At 41.3% G+C, this 25278-nt stretch overlaps 1 protein-coding gene across 5 annotated transcripts in view; it reads left to right on the plus strand.

Annotated features, from left to right (window-relative positions):
- Window positions 1–25278, plus strand: part of USP3 (ubiquitin specific peptidase 3) — a 160338-nt gene that overhangs the window by 105421 nt on the left and 29639 nt on the right. For all 5 annotated transcript variants that reach the window (XM_061594930.1, XM_061594932.1, XM_061594931.1 and 2 more), the window contains 2 exons: window positions 20534–20594; window positions 21322–21453. In XM_061594930.1, coding sequence (XP_061450914.1) covers window positions 20534–20594; window positions 21322–21453 — 193 coding nt within the window. The remainder of the gene's footprint in view (window positions 1–20533; window positions 20595–21321; window positions 21454–25278) is intronic.

A 25278-nucleotide genomic window follows, 5' to 3' on the forward strand; every position in this document is an offset into this window, starting at 1 on the left:
CATGTAATTTAAGTTTTTGTGACTAAAGGACATCAGAGTAGAGGAAAACCCACAGGAAACAAGATTTGTTCCTTTGTCACTTAGTATTATTGGCTCAAAATATGGTGGCAGTACAGGGACATAGTCATTTCAGAAAAAGAGATCTGAAATTTTAAGATGGACTATAAAAGAGCAAATCTCCCTGTTCCTGACCCTTTCAATGAGTACACCAAAACTGGAATAGGTGATTTGATCATATGAATCTTAAAAGGCTACTGCGTTACTTTTGGCATCCCTTTGTGACACCTGAAGTGAGCACATTGACTGCACCACAAAATTGTTACCTGTCCCAAATCTGGGGGTCAGTGCTGATGAATTATAATTCTTTTGAGAACAGGCAGAATTGGATCTCGATGCAAAGTTGAAGTATGCTATTAGGGGCAAAGTCCTTGTATTCTCTGGGCCCTAGGCTCTAGGACAGTGGTTCCCAACCTGGGGGCCATGAAGTAATCCAGAGGGCATCACGAACAGTAAAGAATTTATTTATTTATTTATTTATTTATTTATTTATTTATTTATTTAAAAGCTTCACTACCTGGACGCTGTCTGCTCTCCACTGCTGCTGCAGATAACACCTCTCCCTTGCTCCAAATGAGGGAGGAGGACTTTGCTGAAGCACCAGAGCATCTTTCAGGCATACCAAGGGCAGGCATCTGCCTAAACCACACATGGCAGATGCCAAAGGAGGCTGAGGGAGGTGCTACCAGGAAGAAGAAGGGATTACTGTCCTGACTCCCATCACCTCACAGTGCTGCTGCCACCGCCGATACCCTTACTCGGAATAAGAGAAGAGGGCTTTTCATGAAGCAAAAAGAACCCACTGGTGTTGGGAGACAGGACTGTACATCTTCAGTTAACATTTAACAATGGTTAAGCGTTAAATGTTTTGCAAGCAGCAATATTGATTGCAAAAAAGGTAACTAAGGTTGTTACAGCCGAGATCTGAGAACTGTTAACTATTGCAGAGACATGCATTGGTGTGCTTATAGGTGACACTGGCTGTGAAGCTTAGCTGAGAAAGCTGTATTTTAGGCCTAAGGAGCTAGAGCGCAGATCCAGTTTGAAATGTCGTAGCGTTTCGTTCCCCTTGTTTAAAATGTTACATTACTTAGAATAGTAGGCAGATTACTGAATTTACTAGTGGAAGAAATGCTAGTAGTGAAGGGTTAAATCGTAGGGCCTTCTTTTGTTTTTAAATAAGTCCATATTTGGTTTTCTTTTGGCAGACAGCTTAATAGTGGGTACTATTAAGTGGGGACCAGGACCTGGTGCGAGATGTAAGTGTTGTCGAACTGATTAGGAGCAGTGACCATAGTGCTGTTAAATTAAACATACATGTAAATTGCCAAGAAAATCCAACACGGTCACATTCGACTTCAAAAGAGGAAACTTCACAAAAATGAGGGGATTGGTAAAAAGAAAGTTGAAAAACAAAGTCCAAGGGTCACATCACTCGAAAATGCTTGGAAGTTGTTTAAAAACACTATATTAGAAGCTCAACTGGAGTGCATACCGCAGATCAGAAAAGGTACCGCCAGGGCCAAGAAGATGCCAGCATGGTTAACGAGCAAAGTCAAGGAAGCTCTTAGAGGCAAAAAGTCTTCCTTCAGAAAATGGAAGTCTTGTCTGAATGAAGAAAATAAAAAGGAACACAAACTCTGGCAAAAGAAAGAAATGCAAAAAGACAATAAGGGATGCTAAAAAAGAATTTGAGGAGCACATTGCTAAGAACATAAAAACCAACAACAAAAATTTCTATAAATACATTCAAAGCAGGAGACCATGTAGGGAGGCGATTGGACCCTTGGATGATAAGGGAGTCAAAGGTGTACTAAAGAATGATAAGGAGATTGCAGAGAAGCTAAATGAATTTTTTTGCATCTGTCTTCACAGTGGAAGATATAGGGCAGATCCCTGAACCTGAACTAACATTTGCAGGAGGGGATTCTGAGGAAGTGAAACAAATAGTGGTAACGAGAGAGGAAGTTCTAGGCTTAATAAATATAAAAACTGACAAATCACCAGGCCCGGATGGCATCCACCCAAGAGTTCTCAAAGAACTCAAAGGTGAAATTGCTGATCTGCTAACTAAAATATGTAACTTGTCCCTCAGTCCCTCCGTGGCTGAGGACTGGAAAGTGGCAAATGTAACGCCAATCTTCAAAAAGGGATCCAGGGGGGATCCCAGAAATTACAGGCCAGTTAGCTTAACTTCTGTCCCTGGAAAACTGGTAGAAAGTATTATTAAAGCTAGATTAACTAAGCACATAGAAGAACAAGCCTTTGCTGAAGCAGAGCCAGCATGGCTTCTGTAAGGGAAAGTCCTGTCTCAGTAACCTATTAGAATTCTTTTGAGAGTGTCAACAAGCATATAGATAGAGGTGATCCAGTGGACATAGTGTACTTAGGCTTTCAAAAAGCTTTTGGTGGTACCTCACCAAAGACTTCTGAGGAAGCTTACCAGTCATGGAATAAGAGGAGAGGTCCTCTTGTGGATAAGGAATTGGTTAAGAAGCAGAAAGCAGAGAGTAGGAATAAATGGACAGTTCTCCCAATGGAGGGCTGTAGAAAGTGGAGTCCCTCAAGGATCGGTATTGGGACCTGTACTTTTCAACTTGTTCATTAATGACCTAGAATTAGGAGTGAGCAGTGAAGTGGCCAAGTTTGCTGACGATACTAAATTGTTCAAGGTTGTTAAAACAAAAAGGGATTGCAAAGAGCTCCAAAAAAACCTCTCCAAACTTAGTGAATGGGCAGAAAAATGGCAAATGCAATTCAATATAAACAAGTGTAAAATTATGCATATTGGAGCAAAAAATCTGAATTTCACATATACGCTCATGGGGTCTGAACTGGCGGTGACCGACCAGGAGAGAGACCTCGGGATTGTAGTGGACAGCACGATGAAAATGTCGACCCAATGTGCGAAAGCTGTGAAAAAGGCAAATTCCATGCTAGGGATAATTAAGAAAGGTATTGAAAATAAAACAGCTGATATCATAATGCCGTTGTATAAATCTATGGTGCGGCCGCATTTGGAATACTGTGTACAGTTCTGGTCGCCTCATCTTAAAAAGGATATTCTAGAGTTGGAAAAGGTTCAGAAGAGGGCAACCAGAATGATCAAGGGGATGGAGCGACTCCCTTATGAGGAAAGGTTGCAGCATTTGGGGCTTTTCAGTTTAGAGAAAAGGCGGGTCAGAGGTGACATGATAGAAGTGTATAAAATTATGCATGGCATTGAGAAAGTGGATAGAGAAAAGTTTTTCTCCCTCTCTCATAATACTAGAACTCGTGGACATTCAAAGAAGCTGAATGTTGGAAGATTCAGGACAGACAAAAGGAAGTACTTCTTTACTCAGTGCATAGCTATGGAATTTGCTCCCACAAGATGCAGTAATGGCCACCAGCTTGGATGGCTTTAAAAGAAGATTAGACAAATTCATGGAGGACAGGGCTATCAGTGGCTACTAGCCATGATGGCTGTGCTATGACACCCTAGTCAGAGGCAGCATGCTTCTGAAAACCAGTTACCGGAAGCCTCAGGAGGGGAGAGTGTTCTTGCACTCGGGTCCTGCTTGCGGGCTTCCCCCAGGCACCTGGTTGGCCACTGTGAGAACAGGATGCTGGACTAGATGGGCCACTGGCCTGATCCAGCAGGCTCTTCTTATGTTCTTACTATGTAAAGCACAGGTTTGAATGCTATAATCTATGTTTCTCCTTTTCTTTTTACTCAGTGTTCATTGATAGGAAGTGATGAACTTAGTTCTTCAGTACAGTAGGGCCCTGCTTACCAGTGTTCTGTTTTGCGGCGTTCCGCTCATACGGCGGCTTTCAATTCGGGGAAATTCTCCGTTTTAAAGCCGATTTTGCGCTTTTACTGCGTTTTGCGACAATTTCGCGCAGCGCACCCCATTATTGTCAATGAGTTCCGCTTTATGGCGATTTCCGCTTTACGGCGGGGGCCTGGTCCCTAACCTGCCGTATTAGCGGGGCCCTACTATAATATATATTTTAAATCTTCCTTAACAGCACTACACTGAAATGGCTTAGAGATCCTAAGGACTTTTTGCATATTTCTTTAGGGGCGGGCATGGTCAAATTCTGCAGAACCCTCTGTTCATGGCTGCTGGACTTAACACAAAATTCCTGACTGTGTAGATCTTGATTTGATCTTGCAGAACACTTCATAATGTTAGCAAGCAAGGGTGCATGCTCAGGATCCCAAGCCAGTTTAGTAATGTCTTATTGTTAAGAGATCTTAACTATAGATCCTTGTCTTGTAAAAGTAAAACAGATCATTGGCAACTTGGGTTATAATTTAAAAAAGAAAGAAAAAAGGAGGCCAAACTAGGCCGCATTCATACCTTCTGATGTCATGCTAAGCTTAAGCTATGCCTTCGTGGTTTGTTTCATCTGCTTGCACTATGGGAGAAGTGAAGGTGAGTGAATGGTCTCATTCACATCATGGTTTATGTAAGTCTACGTGCGAACACTTCCTTTTGTATGTGTGTTTGTGCTCACTTCTGAGGACCTTGTATCTTCAGTTTGGGCATTTGACCAGTCAAATAATATTTGGGTATTTTGTAAGCTGTCATGATGGTATGAGAACAACAGAGGTTATAATCAACAACAGGGAAACTTACTCCCATATTCATGCTAATTGCAAAAACAAATTAGATAGCTGGTGTGAAACAGTGTCAGTAATGTTAAATTGTAGTTGATTATTTTATTTCACTCTTCCTTCAAGTAGTTCAGGGTAGTGTGCATAAAATAATACTACCCTATGAGGTTGGTTAAGCATTTGTACTAATAGCCCACCTCATGGTTTAAGTGAGCATTTGAACCTGGGGGTTGTATTCAACTAACTTTTACTTAGAGTAAACCCATTGAAATTAATGGACCTATGTCGTGGGCATTAATTTCAATAGGTCTATTCTGAGTAAAAGTTAACTGAATGCAACCCTGGACCCCCATGATCTTAATCTGATGCTTTCCACTAAGCAGTAGTTTTTGCCACTGAAGACTTGCTTGTGTTCCTGTTGGGAGAGGCTTGTAGCCAATGGGAGAAGCTTTACAATTGTGCTTGATATGCACGTGACTGCTGCAGGGCTCCATGGCAAGCAGCCCTCATTCCTGCCCATGATAACATGTGATAACCATAAGGAAATTAAAAGGTAATGGCATTCTTGAAGTACTGGACCTGGACCATTTAATCGAGAGTATTTGACTTGACTGGCAAGCCAACCTAACTAATCTCTTGACTGATGACAATGCCTTCAATTACGATGCTGAACGTACATTTGCTTTTTAATTAAATTACAAAAATTCAGGAATGTTTATTTTACTTGCTTGACCCACATTTGTCAATGTGGGCCCACGTTTTTACAAAGTCTTCTGGCATATCTGAAAGTTGCCTGGGAAACTTACTCCCATCTAGAGTAACAGTGATCATTCATTGTGCCTTATACGGTGCGGGACCACGATACCTTGCGGAACGCCTCTTCCGATATGAACCGGCCCGTGCACTACGTTCTGCTACGAAGGCCCTCCTCCGGGTTCCAACTCACAGGGAGGCCCGGAGGGTGATGACAAGATCTAGGGCCTTCTCAGTGGTGGCCCCCGAACTATGGAACAGTTTCCCCGAGGAAGTACGCCTGGCGCCGACTCTGCTCTCCTTCCGGCGCCAGGTCAAAACCTTCCTATTCTCTGAAGCATTTTAAGTTACACTGATTTACTTTTTAAAATGTTTATTGTATTGGATTGATGATTGTATTTTAGTATTATTTTGTTATTCATTGCATTTTTATGCTATTTTATGTTCACCGCCCAGAGAGCTATTGCTAGTCGGGCGGTATATAAATTTAATAAATAAATAAATAAATAAAAATTGTGAAATAGCTACTGAAGAGTGATACTTTACATGCCTTCTCTGTATCAACTCAGTGTCTGGATCATAGGACTAGAAAAGTGTTAGATGCCAGGTTGCCATGGCAATTAAAATTTGGTTCTAGTGCTTAGAAAACTACTCAGTTTGTGAAAATCATTGCACATGCATGCATTCTTAGTTACAAATGAAAGAGGGCGCTATGCACAGGATGGCAATGTGAATGGTCGTTGATTTCCTCTGCTACAACAATTGGCATTTGAAGAAAACATCTGGATTTTCTTCTCTGCTGTATAGAGAAATAGCTCAGTGAAGATGAGCTCTGGTGTTGCCTGCCTGCAACATTATTTAAGCATAAACCCATTTTGAGTTGTCTGTGCTAAACTAGGGTTTGACATTTGGAGTTATGTGCTCCCCTCACAAGCTCAGATTCCTTCCCTGGTTTGCAGTAGCCCTTGTTTTGCTATGATATCTGAATTGGACAGACTAGGATTACTGTAAACTGTAACTTGTCTCCAAACCAGAACTGAAAACTATAGCTTGAAGTGGAATGTGAGATCATTCTTCCTTGCAGTTTGGTCATCAGCATAATATTAAAAGTGGCTGAAACTTCTCCATAATGAATGTGCAGGCAGGAAAAGCTACAGTGAAATGTTACCCCTGTACCTCAGTTAAGATTTTTTGGGATTCAGACTTCCCTCATAGGTAGTCCATATGTAGTAAGTATTTTTTATTATGATGCTTGATACGTATGTTTCATTGGTTATTTTAAATAATCGTATATGTGATTTTTAGTTTATTGAGTTAAAAATAATTGTTTCAAAATGAGGCCATTAAAATAATTCAGTGATAATGGAAAATGAGCAGGCTAAGGGTTGTTGCTTCCTAGAAATGTGTAATGCACAGAATGTTGCTCCATCACATCTTGGGTGTTTGAAGTTGGCATCCATGCTTTGAGGTGGTTGAGGGAAGGTTTATGGCTATAATCCAAGTTTGTACTTTCCTCTTCCTTGTCCCACAAGTGCAAAAACAACTTTCTCTGTTCTTGCTCAGCCAGTGTTGATAGCATTTTGATTACTGAATGAAAACCAGATCTCAACTGGGCATTTGCATACTTAAAGTGCATGATAAGTTTAATGCAAAAACAAAACAAAAATTATTTTATGGTAGCACTTCAAAATAGAATGATAAAGTATACACTACTAATGTATCTTGGTTTTCCTGTATCTCATTGGTTCTGTTGTTTCCATTTTTCTGATCAGCAGTTCCATGGAAATGTTGGTATGTTAGTTTCCCTGTGTCAACAGACCTTGTTAGTCTCTACAACTACAGAAGATAGTCTTGTTTGCTCTTAGTAGACATGTTAGGTTTTGGGGGAAGGAGAACTATATTGTCCACATGAATCAGTAATGTTTATATTTGTTAAGGAGGATGTAAGCTGAGCGGTTAGTGCGCATAATAACTGGCCATTGTGGACATTCACCATGCCCCATGGAGAATGCACATATTCTGTGAAGAGGGAGTTATGCACATTTCCCACCTATTATACATACTCTCCAACACGCCTTGGGGAATATGCATATATCACCTGATTTCTGAACATTTAATGGCCATAATTTAGCTGAGATATGCACATTCCCCAAGGCCTGTTGGGGATTATGCATAATGACTGGAGAATGTACAATATTTAGATGATATATACACATTTCCCAAAGCCTGTTGGAGATTATGGAAGGTTAATGTGTACATTCTCCTTGATGCCTGAAGAATAAGCACAAAGGCCAGTTATTATGCACATTAACTGCTCAACTTACATTATGCGTAACATATATGAAAGACTTGAAACCAGGGCTGTTGAGTTGGTACGCCAAACCTTCGACTCCGACTCCCTCTATTTTTCTACTGTCTGACTCCAACTGTGACTCCACTCAAAATTGCTTCCAACTCCACAGCCCTGGAAAAGGCTGTAAATGTCTTTTTAAATTGGAAGCTCTGATAGGAGCATTTTTATCGCTGCCTGAATATGCGCTGATCTTGGCATCACAGCATTTGTCTTCATCTGGGTCCTGTGTCATACACTGACACACAAAATGTTTTCCATCTTGAGTTATGGTGAAATGCTCAACTACAGCTGACTTCATGGGGAGCTTCATTGACATTTTGAATTTATATTTTAAAAAATTTCTCAGTCAAAATTTATTTTGACGTCGGAGTCGGTACATTTCTACCGACTCCGACTCCACCCAAAATTGCTTCCGACTCCACGACTCTGACTTCGACTCCACAGCCCTGCTTGAAACTTGTCTGCCATCCACCTGTCTGTGTACTAGTGGCTTAGCTGTTGTGGTATCTAGAACACTCACTACATCAGGTGACTATGACAGCAACAGGATGTTGAATTCTTCCTGCACTGATAAGCAACGGTGAAGGTGCAGAATTAAGGGAAAGAGGGGCCAATAAGAGAGAAGTGCCAGAAGAAGAAAGAATCTTGAACAGGCACAAGGAGTTGCATCGCATTGAAGAGAGTTGTGAGGTTTGAAGCCAAGAGGGCAGTGAGGTCTGAGTTGGAGCAGAATTGTTTGTTAATAGTATATGAACTAGCTGGCTGTATCTTTAGCTGCAGCAGAACTTCAGTGGTCTAAGAAAATGACTAATTAGTTTTTGGAGAGTACTGACTTTCAAGATAGACACCATGTTTTAATAGATACTGTTTAGGAGAACTATGTTGAAAGTTGCTTTGGGCATTACCTCCAGTCTCTTGACAGCTGTTTTGTAATGCCCATTTCCTGTTTGCTTTAGCTTCACTTTTCTTCTTCTTTCCCATCTGTGAATGTGGTAGCCACAGATAACTACTTACTCACCTTGAACCCTCTTTGTATGAGTCTAGGTTTTGTGTTCATCTGATTGGATGTGACCTTTGAGAGCTGGTGTAGCTATGTGTAGCGAGCACGAACTGGGAAGGTCTTGGCTCAGAAGTCATTGCAACTGACTGAAAACAGTAGGTGGTCTTAGGAAAGTCTCCGTGTCATTGCTTCATCTCCCTCTGTGTAACATACAGATAATAGTGGCCTACTCTACAAGCTTTGCATAAGGGTGTTAGGATAACATGTGGAGTGCTTTGAACATATTCCTTTATAAAATCTTTTATATTTAGAATCATAGAATTGTAGTGTTGGAAGGGGCCATCGAGTCCAACCCCCTGCTCAATACAGGAATCCAAATTAAAGCATACCCTACAGGTGTTTGTCCAGCTGCCTCTTTAGTGCCTCCAGTGTTGGAGAGCCCACCATGTCCCTAGGCCATTGGTTCCATTGTCATACCACTCTTAACAGTTAGGAAGCTTTTCCTGATGTTCAGTTGAAATCTGACTTCCTGCAACTTCAGCCCATTATTCTGTGTACTGCAGTCTGGGACGACTGAGAAGAGATCCTCAATCTTCTTTTCTCAAGGTTAAACAGGCCCAGTTCTTTCAGTAATAGGGCTTTGTTTCCAGTCCCCTGATTCTCCTTGTTACCCTCCTCTGAACCTGTTTCAGTTTGTCTGCATCCTTCTTAAATTGCAATGATCAGAACTGGATGCAGTACTCAAGATGAGGCCTAACCAGTGCCGAATACAGGGGAACCAATACTTCACATTATTTGGAAACTATACTTCTGTTAACACAGCCTAAAATAGTATTTGCCTTTTTTGCAGCCACATCACACTGTTGGCTCACATTCAGCTTGTGATCAACGACAATCCCAAGATCCTTCTTGCATATAGTATTGCTGAGCCAAGTATCCCCCATCTTATAACTGTGCATTTGGTTTCTTTTTCCTAGGTATAGAGCTTTGCACTTATCCCTGTTAAATTTCATTCTGTTGTTTCCATACCAATGCTCTAGCCAAGTGATTCTCAAATGGTGCGCCCAGGCACACTGGTGTGCCCTAAGAGGTGGCTAGGTGTGTCTCAAATATTATGAAAGTATATTTTAAAAATGAGAAGAAACCCATTTATATAGGGTAAGTAATAGTTTTCTATAGTTTAAGTTATTTTTATTCATAGTTTAAAATATATTACTTTAAATTTTGTACACTAAGTGCGCCAGAAAATTTTTATATGTTTTACAGTGCGCCGCGAACCAAAAATGTTTGAGAACCACTGCTCTAGCCTATCAAGATCCCTTTGAATTTGGTTTGTGTCTTGCAAGGTATTAGCTATGCCTTCCAATTTTGTATCATCTGCAAATTTGATAAGCATTCCCTACCCTTCCTCATCCAAGTCATTAATAAAAATGTTGAAGAGTGCAGAGCCCAGGACTGAGCCCTGTGGTACCATGCTCATTACCTCCTCCCACTTTGAGAAGGACCAGTTGATAAGCATTCTTTGAGTATAATTCTGTAGCCAACTGTGGATCCACCTGGTAGTTGTTCCATAGCTAGCTTGCTAATCAGAATATCATGGGGCACTTTGTCAAAAGCTTTGCTGAAGTTGAGATATGCTATGTCCATAGCATTTCCACAGTCTATGAGGGAGGTTAACTGATCAAAAAATGAGATAAGATTAGTCTGGCAGGATTTGTTCTTGATAAATCCATTTCCTCAAAGCAGTTCACAATAAAACAAATAAGATTCAATAAAACCAATGTAAACGCCATTGAACAGAAAAAAACAGTCAAAACATTCAACAGGGGAGACAAAATGTCAAAACAAATGAAAAACTAAGCAGAAAAAAGGTCTTAACTTATCTAAAGCTTAGAAAGGAGTTAGCCACCTGAGATGCAGGCTAAATGTTGTTTATAGGGTGGCATATTTTGCTTTTTTAAAATAGAGCAGTTAATTCTTTGCAGGGCCTAGCTGAGGCTGCAGTGTAAATGACAAACAAGTTCTGTAGACTCACTTTAAGTTACAAAGCTGTAAACAGTCATCTCTTCTTTCTTATGCAATGGCAAATATGGTTTCCACATTCCCAAATTTACAGGAGGTTGATGAGAAAAGATATGACTCATTTTAGGCTGCCTTATGGCATCACAGATTCTTTTTGGCCACATGCTTCCTGTACAAATGTCTTTCAGAATACTTGAGACCATTCTAAAAATACAGCTGGGCTAAACTGTAGGTAGTTGCTGTTGTAGACACTTAATTAAAGCTTGCAAAGCAGTTGCAATATGTATTTGGACTCTTTAATGTGAGCTGTGTAAAGACTGTCTATAGTTAATTCTAATTTCACACCTAGCTTTGTTTTTGTAAAATTAGTATGATAATTTGTAGTCACATATGTAGATCTTCAATTCAAGCCACACCAAGTTAACTATGATTTGGTGTGATGTCTGAATTGACAGACCATAAAATTAAGGATATTGCTCTGTTTCTGGAGTCTTCTGGACCTTGCTAAGCAGACAAGTAACTCTTAACAATGGTTTACCTGTATGTCTAGAATTCAAGCTTTATGCTTGGGTTTTAAGCTATGGTTAGTACAAACCATGGTTTGGTGGGGGATGTCAGAGTTGTACTATTAATTCCTGTAGTGCTCTGTAGCATCGCACCACATTTACAGAATTTCTGCTTGCCACATAGCTGTTAAAGGCACAAGAGCTCTGCTTTCCCCCGTATGCCAACCCAAAACTGCACTGCTGTACCCAGTTACCTGGGAGGAAGTCCTATTAAACACAGGGACTTCTGAGTGACATTTATGCCATGGAACTGCAAGTTTATACAGTGAATTTTTAATGACTGCCTGGTTTTTAGCTCCTACACAGCAGGAGTCATGTTTAAGCCTCTTAGCAAAGTTTTCACATTTTGCATTTGCCATTGGGGGTGGGATTCTTTCATAGAATCATAGAATAGTAGAGTTGGAAGGGGCCTATAAGGCCATCAAGTCCAACCCCCTGCTCAATGCAGGAATCCAAATCAAAGCATCCCCAACAGACGACTGTCCAGCTGCCTCTTGAATGCCTCCAGTGTCGGAGAGCCCACGACCTCTCTAGGTAATTGATTCCATTGTTGTATGGCTCTAACAGTTAGGAAGTTTTTTTCTGATGTCATTCAAAATCTGGCTTCCTGCAACTTTAACATCCACCATCATTTATTGTGTAGTAGTATTTGCAGGAAATAACTTCTCTAAGAAGTATCTGATTTCAGATGAACCCACCACAGAAAAGATGCATCCAGGTTGCCAGAAAAGGCAAACAATGGAGGTTCCACCGGCTACTAGAAAATAAGAAAGAAGCAAGAAAAGTGTGCTAAATGCGAAGGGAAAACAGAAGCTCTTTAGGATACCAGGGATTCCTATTGCCTTATGTCCAAACAATTCAGTTATCAGTCACAGCTCTGCTTCACTCCATTGGCTAAAAACACTTGACAGGTGTGATCAGCCAGACTGGCTCATTTCACAGAAATTGCTTAGAAGGGTACCCGTTCGTTTTGCTTTATAACTTCCTTTCTAGGAGGGCTGGAGACTTACTTTTTTGCAGGTGCCTTGTTGCCTTTGAGCTCCAGGTTGGTGACCCACACCCTAGGATGCTGGTGGTAGGAGGTGTAAGAGTAAAGAGAATCTAATTCCACACTTAGCTCTTTCTGGGGAAAGGATCACGGATCAATTAAACACTCCTTGATCTTCCAGAAGTAAATTCTCTTATATAGACTTCTACTTGTAGTTGCAATAATGTGGCAGAGAAAATGATACAAATATGTTTGAAGGATGTTCTTCTTTTCTTGCATGGGAAGCAAAGTGCAACACCACTTGTGTTGGCTATGGCTTCCAGAACATAACTGATAGGTTCTGTGAAATGACTGGGGTAAGAACACCTGAAGGTTTACAGCCAAATAGAGCTTTTGTATCCATTAGTATTTTATTTTTAAAAACAGAATCCCTATGGTTCACTGATACATATTAAATTCAGGAAAGGTGCTTTGCATGCAGAAGGCTCCAAGTTAAACCTCTGGCGTCTCCAGGGCAGGGTTTTGGAGAGCTGATACCAAAATCCTGAGACTCTGGATAGCTGTTGCCAAGTTGGTGTAGAGAATAATGAGCTAGATGGACCAATTATCTGATTCTGTATAAGGTTGCATCCTATGTTTTTTAAATTTACAAAGCAAGAGGGTATACGTGGATGTCTTAAGCCAGCAAAACTAAGCTGTGAGGTGATTCTGAATATGCACTCTTTAGAACATAAGAAATGCCTTGCTGCTGGCTGAACGTTCTTTCTAGTGGACTGGGGAATCTTTTTGACTCCAGGGGCCAGATCTGTCCACACTATGTGGGCCAACTTTTTTAAAAAAGAGTATTTATTCATGTTCTGACACAAGCATTAACAACCCTGTATTTATACAGAAAAACCATGCGGAGACCAGGGCTGTGGAGTCCGACTCCTCTATTTTTCTACTGTCCGACTCCGACTCCTTCATAAATGGCAAATGTATATTAACTAGTAATAACAAATTTACTGTAGTAAAATGATAGCACAAGGCATTTCATCACCACCATGTGAATCATCAGGCTAGATTGATAGAACATAAAATATATTTGATTAAAATTTCTTAACAAGAAAACTTTCCTAAATTCCTATGAAAGTTTTTATTTTGAAGCTGGAGTCGGAGCCGGTACATTTCTTCTGACTCCAACTCCACCCAAAGTTGCTTCTGACTCCACGACTCCCACTCCACAGCCCTGGTGGAGACGTTACAATGATAAACATGGTGTGGAAACCAAACTATCATAAAACCAGAGCTTACTTATGGTTGGTACATAAAGCCTTCTGTGGCAGTGGAGGTTTCAGAAAATCTTCTGTCCTGTTAATGTAACTGATAAATGGAAACCATATTGTATTGAACTTGTCGTGCTTTGAACACCCCATAACCACTTTTCTATGATGGGTCAGGTGCTCAGATAAAGCTATGTCCCATATATCTTATTGTACCAACCCCTCAGTGATGGTTGTCCTGCATCCTTCCATTGTTGAGTTACTGTAGTTCACACTGCTGCAAACAGCAAAATGACCAGATCCTTGTGAGGCAGGGGCAGGTCTTGCAAATAATCTCTGGCCAGCAAAGCTAATGGTGCATTAGGCTGCATTTTTTTGCCTATAATGCAAAAGGGGCATGCTCTTTGATGGGGGGGGTTGCCCTCCCTTTGGCACCGCCCCTGGGAGAGCTACATGTTCTCCATCCCTGGTTTAACCAGTGACTAGAGGGGTGCTACGCATCCTGTTCTTTCCCACTCTTAAACAATCAGATTGGAAAGGGGGGAGTAAATGTTGGCAGAGTGTGTACCCATGTACGTTAACGTTTTGTTTTAATGTATTTTAAGGTCTTTTTATGATGTTTTAAAGTGTTTTTAGCGTTTCTGTTTGCCGCCCTGGGCTCCTGCTGGGAGGAAGGGTGGGATATAAATCAAATAATAAATATAATAAATAAATGTTCAAAAAAAATTTTTTTTAAAGAAAGCTCCCAGAAGAGCGCAACAATCACACCACATATGAATTAGCATACCACTTTCCCCTCAGCTTCGCCAGCACAGAGGTGCGATGTTCCCTGTGATGTGGGACAGTTGGACCAGAGCCAGATGCCACTGCAATATAGCCTTGAGCACTCCTTGAATCTTGGAGGAAGTCATGTGGAGTGGAGGTTTACTCCAAATCTGACATCAGTTCTCTTCATCCAAATGTAAGCCTAAATCCCCTTCCCATGTTGATTTCAGCTCCTCAGAAGTGTCCATAAAGAGTTCCACCAGCGATTTGTAAATCATTGATCCAGAGCCTTTAAAATTATCATCAGACTGTAGGCACCAATATTCAAAGGTCATTTGCGAGTGGACACTCTCGCCTCTCTTTAGCAACCTGTCAATGAATGTTCTAACCTATATTTGGAACCAAGTATTCGTAACACCCTTCAGTTTCTCCTCAGCCCACCCTGGGATATAGGGTGCTTGTGACGTCCTTCCCTGGTTCTCCCTGTCAGGTTCCCACCTGCTTGTGGCTACTACCTTTCACTAGGCACCACCAGGGACTCCACCAGTCCGGACTGTCCTTTTTTATGGTTTCTCTCTCCGCTCTAGCACAGATCTCACTAGATCCCTCTGCTAGGCAGCACCACCAGTCACGTCCTATAACCAATGTTCCCAGAGACTTTGCCTGAGCCCCTCTCTAGCTGGTTACTTTTGTGACTGCGTGCTTATGCTGTTGCCAACCCCTTTGTATCTATATAGATAACTCATATAACTCTGGGTTGCGCTGGATACTTGTAATGTTATTCTTCTTCTCTTCACCGCTGCCACCATTCGTTACTGTTTCCCTTCAGCCTTGGTAATTACCTTGCCCTCCCTTGTGGTCTGAAAACCCCAGCCAAGGATCAGGCCTTCGGTAAACCAAAATAGTATTTATTAAATATCAGAAATAACAAGATTACTTTTATAATGGTACATAAGCATATGGTTTCATCTATTACTGTGATACTTGTCTTATTATTAACTAGAACTCCAATTCCCTCTTTCTCCACACTCTCCTAACATCCACTACCAAACACCTTCTTTCTCTCACATTCACCAACTGACTTCCACCCCCCAGATTCAACTGTCATTCTTCCATTTATACTCCCTGCCATTCAAATGCTCAGCCAATCATCCAGCATTCTACTGCTTATGTACTCCCCTCTCCTCTTTCACTCCACTCACCATATGTCTTCTATATAAACAGCACTCACCATATTTACATTAATACAGGAACATCACAGTGCTCTCTGTCTATCAAATTTTTTACCCTGTATAAGCCCTTAGATCTCTCAATTGACTATACTTATTCCTATGGATTATTCAGAAAAGGAAGAAGGTGGGAACTTTGGGGGGCAAAGCTTCTACTCCGCTTCTTCCAAACCTGCATAGAAATGGGTTGTTTATCTTTTTCACTGCTACCCCAGGAAGGGTGCAAAAATGGAGAGCTTGCAGCATCAGGATAGAGAGGGGTATTTTCAGTTGCACCCATGGAATGTGGCTCCCATCCTGAATCACTCGCATAATTTGCTTTAACTGGAAACCTCATAACTTGAGATTGGACATTCCTAACCCCCCCCCCCATCCTGTGGCCAATAAAGAATGTTACTGCTACCCCAGCTGCGCTTCCCCTCTGCAATGGAGCTGTTCAATAGTTTCTGCCATTCATGGAACCAAGGCTTTGGAATATGAAAAGGGAACACCTGGGGAACAAAAACCAAGAAACTAGGAAGAATGGACATTTTTATCGGAGCAGTTCTCCCCAGCCAGGCGCTACCCTTTAATTTCTTGCAGAACAGATTTTAAAAACTTAAGAAATTGCACTTAGGTCCTTTGTAAGTGTTATGCCCAAGCACCTGAATCCCTTGAATTACGGGGTGAACCTGAAAGAAGATAGGACCCAATCATTGTCCATTTCAGGTAAGTTAATTGGCATGATAACTGATTTGGGAAAATTTACCTCTAAACCGCAGCCTTGTGAAATTGGTCTAACGATACCTGCAGCCTCAGCAAGTCTTCTCTGGGACTACTCATCATTGAAAGCATATCATCTGCAAATAAGTTCACCTTATGTTCTGCCCCCCCCAACTAACACCCCTCGTATACACGGGTCAGCTGTAATCCTTCTGGCTAGAGTTTCTATTACCAGTGCAAACAGGAGCGGGGAAAGGAGGCACCTTCGTTTGGTACATCTCTCCAGTCACACCCCAGGGGAGTTCAGCCTGTTAACCTTAATCACAATCTCAGAAGTTGAATATAATTGCTGTATAAAATGAAGTTTGTCCCAAAATTCATGCGTTTTAAGAGTGTCTTTAGAAAGTCCCAATTAATGTGGTTGAAAGATTTGAAAATGTCAATAAGGCAGTAAGAGAGCCTTTTGTTTTTACACCGTATACATTGTTTAGCACCCTTCGGGTCAGATCAGCTATATTCCTATGTGGAATAAACCTGGTTTGATCTGGGGAGACATATCTGCCAATAAAGACATTCATTCTTTTAACCATTATAGTTGAGAGAAACTTAGCTTCAGCATTAATCAGTGCTACTGGCCGATAGGACACCCACCTCCCCTAGCTATGGGTCCTTACCCAGCTTGGGTAGCACTACCATATTTGCTTTCCTCCACGTATTTGCTATTGTAGAATAGCTTCCCCACTCCAAATTTCATTAGGACAGCTCTGTTTGAAAGACTTTGTATATACTTTCCTGCTAAATCCACCCAGGCCCGGGGACTTTTCAAGTTTTTAATCGCTTCCTTGACCTCCTCTTCCAAAATGGGGCTGTCTAGAATATCCTTGAGCTCCTCAGACAGTTGCTGCAATGCCGCTTGTGCCCCAAACTCATCCTGAACCTCCTGTGACAGACTGTCTGAGGACACCACCCACCACCTTCCCTTCATAGTTGAATAACTAGATTTCTGGCCAATCAGTTCTTTGAAACATAAGCCAATAAACATGAAGCCTTGTTCCCAAACTATAGTATTTACTCCGCAAGTGTGCAAGAGCAACATGGATCCGGCCTGTCTCTAAAGTTTGCTGCTCATATAGTTTCATCTGCTGACTCTTATAACTGTGATTAAAGCCTCCCACCCCCGAATTCCTTCTCCAGTATTTTAATATTTCTGACAAAGGCCCAACTTTTTTCCTTTCTGTTCCTCTGTACTGTAGTCTGCAACCTTTGCTGATGCAGCAGCTCTGGATAGCCACCTTCATCACATCCCAAATCAAAGGAGTACCCAATCCAGGAGTAATACAACCACTGCAAAAGCAGCTGAACAAAACATACTTGCAGTGGCCAAATCACCTAGTCAAATCAGGGTGAACCTCTCCTCTTGTCTATTCTGCCTGATGTTTGAGACCAGCTCAGGTTGTCAGCCCTGGCATCCCAATTGCGAATCTGGTGCCTGTCCCCTTCTGGGACTGGCACTTCAAGATCTTGGAGCAATTCATCTGCTTGAAAATCATCACTGGCTGACAAAAACTTATCCTTATGGTGGACCAGCAACTTGAAAGGGAATAAGATTTCTGCGTCTGTTAAGGCAGCAGTGTAATGTTTAAATGCTCTATGTCTCCGTAGTGAAAAACTTCACTAGCAGACTCCCAATACTTCAGCTCCCTTAGATTACGAAGATCCTTAAAACTGTTCTATAACATTCAAACCAGAGCACTGTGTCCCTTGGGGTGATGTGCTCACTCTAAATCTGTGGATTCCATTGTGAACCTTGAGGTTTAGGCCATTGATCCAGTCCAGCAAAAATGCAATTAAATTGCTCCCCTCCTCCTTTTCAGGACCGCTGCATCTTAAAAAACAGAACAGAATACATCAAAGGAATTAAATCAAGACAAAATAATAATAATATTAATAATACACCAACATAACTGTCTGGTAGTATCAATAGAACATTCAAGGTGATTCAAGGACAAACAGCAATAATATACGTGACTGCTATAAATTTCATGAGAAAAGGTATAGAATAAATGAGTGAGCATTCATAACTCACTGTCTCTGAAACACTCTTCCCCCCCCCCCCAGAATGGGATATGTATATTAGGTGGTCTGCTGTTACATTGATCCCCAACCATAAAAGTTAAAAGCAGCCACTATATCCACTCAAAAGTGCTCTCTTTTGATGTTCCTCTGCTGTTAGCTTCTTCACAATCCCTTCCTTCACCAACTTTCTATGGAAAACTGTTAGGAATGCCAATGTTGAGCAATTTCCAGTTTGGCTGCAGCCATCAGAAAGAATAATTGTTCTTTGTGAGCAATACCCTGCATGTGACCAGGTATTATTGATAGTGCAGCGACTTGAGGATTAGGCGGAATGATTTGCACTAATATGGCTGAGACCTTATGAAATACCCTTGTCCAAAAGTCCACCGCAGCTGGGCACCACCACCAGATATGGTAGTACATTCGCCAACAATGACATCCTCTCCAGCAGTTAGGTGATAAATCAGAATTCTGTATAGTTTTGCAGGCGTACAGTACCAAGATTGTCATTTTAACATCTGCAGCTCTTTTTGATTGTCCAAACTTAGTTGCACAGCTTCTTTAGCAGCCTGTGCTGTGCCATCCAACTTTTATGAAACAGCTTTGAGTTTAGCTTCCAGCGGCTGGAGTGCTGCCCCCCAGTCTGCAGATAAAGCTACCTAGAACTTGGCAATGTACTTGTCAGTATTATTCAGCATAGCACTTTTTTCAACAAGGACTGGCAAAGCGCTTTCATTTCCTCCCATCAACTATTGGGAGGTGAGAGAGAAACCACCCTTTTGCAGGTATTGGCTGTGCATGAGAGAAGTCCCTCTTGCAGTCAGTGCCTGTATAAAAAGGGGCTGCATGTGCCTGTTCCCAGTAGGCAGGATTTAACTCCCCTGCTTGTCACCTGACAAGTGGAGGTTATTGGCTGTCAATACTTGCCCCCTGCTTGGAACTGGCATGCACAGGCAAGGCAGAATTCAATTTTGCAATAGCAAGTTATGTCAGCTGATTGATAGGTGGGCGTGGGTTGTGGAAAATGGCCTCATAGGTCAAACTGAACCTCTGTTCTAGAGTTTCAGAGGAAAGTGGTTAATTAAAAATTGACTAGTGGTCCATTAATGGACTATGGTCTGTCTTCTGCATTGGTACACCTTCAAAGTCAGTTGGAGTTGGTAGCTAGGAACACTTCGATTATCTGAGAAGGAAGTGGCTGACCTTTTCCTCTAACTCAAAATTAGGAAAAAATTCATTACTTCAGGCTCTCAAGGCTTGGCCACCATTTTGCATTCCTTATGGACTCTGCTTTGGAGACCATTTGTAGATTGTGACTGGTGCAAAATGAGATTGTTTCTTCTCACATTCTCAGTGCATCAAGAAAGTGACCCAGATCTTCAAATCAATCAGAGCAGGAGTGCAAAATCTCATTTTAGTAGCCACTAATCTCCATCCCATGCAAAACAGGCTGTTCTCATTAGAAATGTATGGCATCTGATCATTACCATGCGGCTTATCTTGGTTTCTGTTTCCTTTCCAGTATATTGGATTTTAATCACAATTTTAAATGGAGTGCATGATGCTACTGTGCACCTCAGTGCTTCATAGTATTGATGCCTGAACATAACTGGATGTTATCATGTCAAAACACTCAATTTTTTACATTGGTTATGGTTCAGTTGCTAATTGTAGCTGTTTCAGTTTGGTTCTGGTTCACACCAGTAAAATTCAGTAACCAGTTTTAACACTTAAAACTGGAGTAGTTCAGGATTATGTGGAAAGACTAAAGTAATCACATTGTGATCTTGATTATAATAGGTAATTGATTTTTCTGATATTTTATCCTGAACTTAACGCTAGATAATTAAACATGCTAAACAGAAAAGCTTACAAGATAGTAGGAAAGAGGTGTGTGAAATGGGAAACATCTGATAGAGTTATAAGGATGGAAAATGTGCATTTAAAATAATCCATTCACTCTCCAACTCTCACATACAGTCCACCCTCATTTGGTCAGCTGCCTCCTCTGGTTTTCAGGAGCTACTAATCAGTTGATGCTGTGAGAGGTAGTATTTTATATAATTACTGAAAGAGATGTGTATAACTAAACAATTGGCTTATGTAACCATACAACAGTCTGTTTAGCTTCTCTCCTCTTTTCTTGTCCAACAGTGTGCCGATCTAATAAAAGTCCTTGGATCTGCCTGACTTGCTCAGCTGTCCACTGTGGAAGGTGGGTATGAAATCTACATTGGGAATAGTGTAGGGAGTCATTTTGTCCTTCATAATCATCCCACATTGATTTTAAACTGCACACTAGAGTAGCAGGATCTTGCTTTGGCTTTCCCTTGCATTACACTTGACCAAAAAGATTGGCCACTGCTAGTTTTAAGCGTTCATCTTTGCCAAAAAATGTTGAATGCCCACAAATCTGGCATGGAGATTAGGGGACCTTTGCTGAGGAAATAGAAGTCACTCCCTAAATTAAATGACATTCACACACAGATTCCCCACAAGGAGATGCTCCTGCTGGGGGCATGTCTATTTGCTACTCTCTGCTCCTGCAGTAATAAGCTGCTACTTAAAAACAGAAATCCATTTCTTTCCTCCTGAAATCATGTTTAGATGAAAAATGATTTAGAAAGAGAAGACTTAACAAAGTGTCGCTCTACAATTAAAATTACTGTTAATCTGGGAAGTACAAAAAATTGCAGGGCTTATGACTTTTATTGGACTAACAAAATAAAACCCTTCAAAATGTACAAAGGTAAAAGGTGTCTAATTCTGCTGGAGCAAAACCTAATGGGTGTTAGCACTTCAAATCTGAGTGAAATTAAACAATAAACAGGATAGCACGGTTAATGCTGTTGCAGTTATTCATTTGCTTGTTAGAGATATGCAAGATACTATTTGAGAGAAAGGCTCTTGAAAACTTCCTGCCTTTCCCCCCTTCCTTTAAGATACGTAAATGGCCATGCAAAGAAGCATTATGAAGAGGCCCAGGTTTCTTTAACTAACCACAAAAAAGCAGAAAAGCAAGAGAAAATTCAACACACGGTGTGCATGGACTGCAGTACTTACAGTACATTCTGGTAAGTTTTTTTTCTCCAAAGCATTTCATTTAGTACTGATAGCATTTAAATAATGCTTTACGAGTGTTCAAAGTGCTTCCCATTATATAGGAAATACCTCCAACAGTCCTGTAAGTTAGGCCAGAATTATCCCCATATAGCAGGTGGTGGATGAACGTTGAGATGTTTACCTAAGGCCATCTAATGGTAAGAGCTGAACTTGGGATTTTCTGCTTCCCAACTCATTCTGTTAACCACTATTCTGTACAAGCTGAGCAGTGTGTTTACTTTTTATTTATATGTTTATCCCACCCTAACTTCAGCGCTTGGGGTAAATAATAAAAGCAACAACCCTCGCCTTTATGGAATAGCATTTTGTCCAGTTCATTGAAATTTCCTCACCCTTTTGTAGAAGATTCCAAGTTTGTTTTTTAACCTGATTTCCAAAGGCCAGCTGAAATAAACAAATTTTACAAACTTCTGTAGAGTGTATTTAACAAATACTTCAATGAGACACTGGCTCACTTCAAACCAGTACTCGATCGTGGTTTGCAATTCTGGCTTGTAGGGCAAATGCAAATCACAGTTTGCAAAAAACCTTCAGAAATATGAAGGGAGAGAGAGGGTGTGTCCTTGGGGCTTCTGTAAATCAGCATTTCGTCTGAACAGAGCCGCTGTGATCTCTCAATAAAGTATTTGTTAAATTAGCTCTATGTAAAGCTGGTCTGTCTTTGAGGTCTCTTTCATGCATATGTGCATGCACACTCACACATGTAGCTGTTCTGAATCATCACATGTCCACATTTTATGGCACTGTGCTATAAGTCAGCATTACTCCCCCTTGTGTTTTGTTGAAGCCTGATTTGCATGTGACCAGGAGTGGTGTGGTTCCTGTACCTCTTCAGCTGCTTCCATTCCTCTTTGGGCAATGTGTGCAACTTCTTTCCACATAGTAGTTATGGATCCTGCTGATGGCAGTCATCCTTTTGTGGGTAGGCATTGTTGTCAGCATGGTAATAACCATATGATTTTCCCTAGCAATATTCTCAGGCCTTTCCTCCATCATGCTATCAGTGGGACGGCAAAGAGACATTATAAGCCACGTTTGTGAATTAAAAGCAGCTGTCTTCTTCCCATCCCACTTGCCTCCCTTGAGGCTTTTTATGCCCCACTTACTAGCTAAGCACACCCAGGTAATTCAGTCTGTCCTTATACGACCTGCTTTGTAGACTCCAGGAAAGTATTTTGCTGGATTAAAACATCACATACCTGCTTAACCTTAGCCATTAAAAGCCAGCCCAAATTTACCATGTCCTGAAAGATGCTCAGAATGTGGGGAAACTGTGCAAAGAATGGGGTTCCACAGTTTCTACAGCAGCCATAGCAAACTCCTCTTGATATCATAGCAGACATATAAACTTTACTGTTCCAGCCCTGTAAAATGTACAGTTCAGCCTCACTTTTCCAACTCATAATACCTTTCCAATGTGGCCTTCAGTAGATGGAATGGAGGAGGGTATTCAAGGTTAACCAGAATTTTAATACCTACTGCTTTCAAAGTAGAAAGTTTACTTGATTTTGTGAATTAAAAGTTAAAAATGTCAAGTATTCGAAGAGAGTTCAAGCACTGAAAGTTCTCCTTGCTGTGCATTCAGCCCCCAGCTTGACGTACAGCCATTTTTAGCAATTATGGGGATCATGAGATATGGGTCTTGGAACCAAGGTCCCAAAAAAATATAATAAAAGTAGAAAGGAGAATGCTTTGCAAAACTATACGAGTTTGCTTAGTATATCCATAGAACATTCTGCATCTTGGCATGTTATGCAATCTTTGATAATTACAAGAGGGATGTATAAATGTTCATGAACTAGAATCACTTCATCAGATGCTTGAAATGTTATCCTGCATTACACAGATGTATACATGCAGTTTGGGGGTGGGGTGTGAATTGAACATTGGTGGCAGAGGTCAAGGGGGAGGTCCCTAACAAAAATATTTTGTGTAACATGCATTATATACCAGTGGGACTCTCCTGTTCGAGGAGGACAGGACAAAGCACATGCCATTCCAATAGAAGTAGAAAGATAGAAACAAAAAGGTAATAGACACTATTGATGGAAAGGACACTCCGGTGGTGGTGTGGTATGCAGTGTTCGTTTCTTGGCTGAGAACAACATGGTGTACATGTGCAACAAATGCAAGTGGATTGTGCAATTGGAAGAAAATGGTGAGAGGCCTGGAACAGTAGGTGGCCAAACTCAAGGTTATAAGAGAAGATGAAGACAGAACGCTGGAACAGCAAAGAGAAGTATAGGAGGTGGAAGAACAACAGCAAGTTGAAGCAGAAGAGGAGAGTGTTGAGGAGAGGAAAAAACAAGTGGAGGAAACTCTGTGGAAAAGAGTGACAGGAACAGAAGAGGTCCTGCACTGGTGGAACTGCTTTCAGTACTTGAGGATGAGACTGGAGGACAGCCTGCAGAGGAAGAATTACAGGAGACCCAGTGGGACAGCGAACGAGGGTCTGAAGCTCAATCAAGCAGAGGCAATGAAACCATACCCTACAACAACAAGAGAAGAGTAGTAGTATTGGGAGACTCTGCTGTGAGGGATTGAAACCCAAGTATGCTGAGAAGACCCATGGATTCACCAGGTATGCTGTCTCCCTGGAGATGTGATGGAAGGATTGCGAACAGTCAAAATGCCCACTGACAAGTAACCCTTCTCATCCATGTGGGAACAAATGATACTGCCAAGTGCAGCTACAATGAAATCACATCAGACTTTGAAGCTCTGGGAAGGAAACTCAAAGATTTTGTAGCCCAGATAGTTTTCTCATTCATCCTTCCAGTACTTCCAGAGTGGAAAGGGGGAGGGGAAATACTCCGGGTGAATGATTGGCTATGAAGGTGGTGCCAACACGAGAGATTTGGATTCTGGGACCTTGGGCGACACTTCCTGAAAGATGGACTGCTGGTAAGTGATGGATTGCCCCTCACAAGGACTGGGAAGAATGTGTTTGGCCACAGCATGGAGAAATTCATCAGGAGGGCTTTAAACTGAATCCTAAGGGGGAGAAAGATGTAAATTTAGAGGTTCTAGCAATTGTCAAAGGCTTATGCACAGGAACTGAGAGAACAGCTCTAATGGGGCCCAATAATAGTTTTCATAAAAATGTAGGAAGGAAGCCAGACCATAAATCACATGGTCTTCGATGTTTATATACTAATGTCCAGAGTATGGGAAGGAAACAGAAGGAACACGAACTCTTAATACAGGATAAGGGTAAATACAACTTGATAGGTATAACTGAAACTTGGTGGGATGACTCCCATGCCTGGAATATAGCAATTGAAAGAACAGAAGGAATAGAAAGGGAGGCAGAGTCACACTATATGTTAAAAAAGCATATATGTGCATAGAAATACAAGAGCATTAACTTGGTAGCCCCATCAAGAGCATCTGGATTAAAACAAACAGGGCAAGGAATAAAAGGAATGTGGTGGTTGGAGTCTATGACTTGACCACCCATTCAAGGAGAAGACAAGGATGAAACTTGAAAAGCAAATTGCCAGTGTTTCAGAGAGGCATCATGTAGCAGTAATGGGGAACTTCAGTTACCCCAATATTAGTTGGGAGACAAATTCTGCCAAACATGGCCCCTCCAATAAATTCCTGACTTGTGTTGCTGTTGACGTTCTACTACAGAAAGTGGAGGAAGGAACTAGTGGATCAGCCATCCTTGATTTGATTCTCAACCAATAGAGACGACTTAGTGGATGATGTGGCAGTTATGGGAACTCTGGGGGAACGTTACCATGTTATACTTGAGTACTTGATTCTTTAGT

This window comes from Rhineura floridana, chromosome 14 (genome assembly GCF_030035675.1).
Source record: "Rhineura floridana isolate rRhiFlo1 chromosome 14, rRhiFlo1.hap2, whole genome shotgun sequence".
NCBI lineage: Eukaryota > Metazoa > Chordata > Lepidosauria > Squamata > Rhineuridae > Rhineura > Rhineura floridana.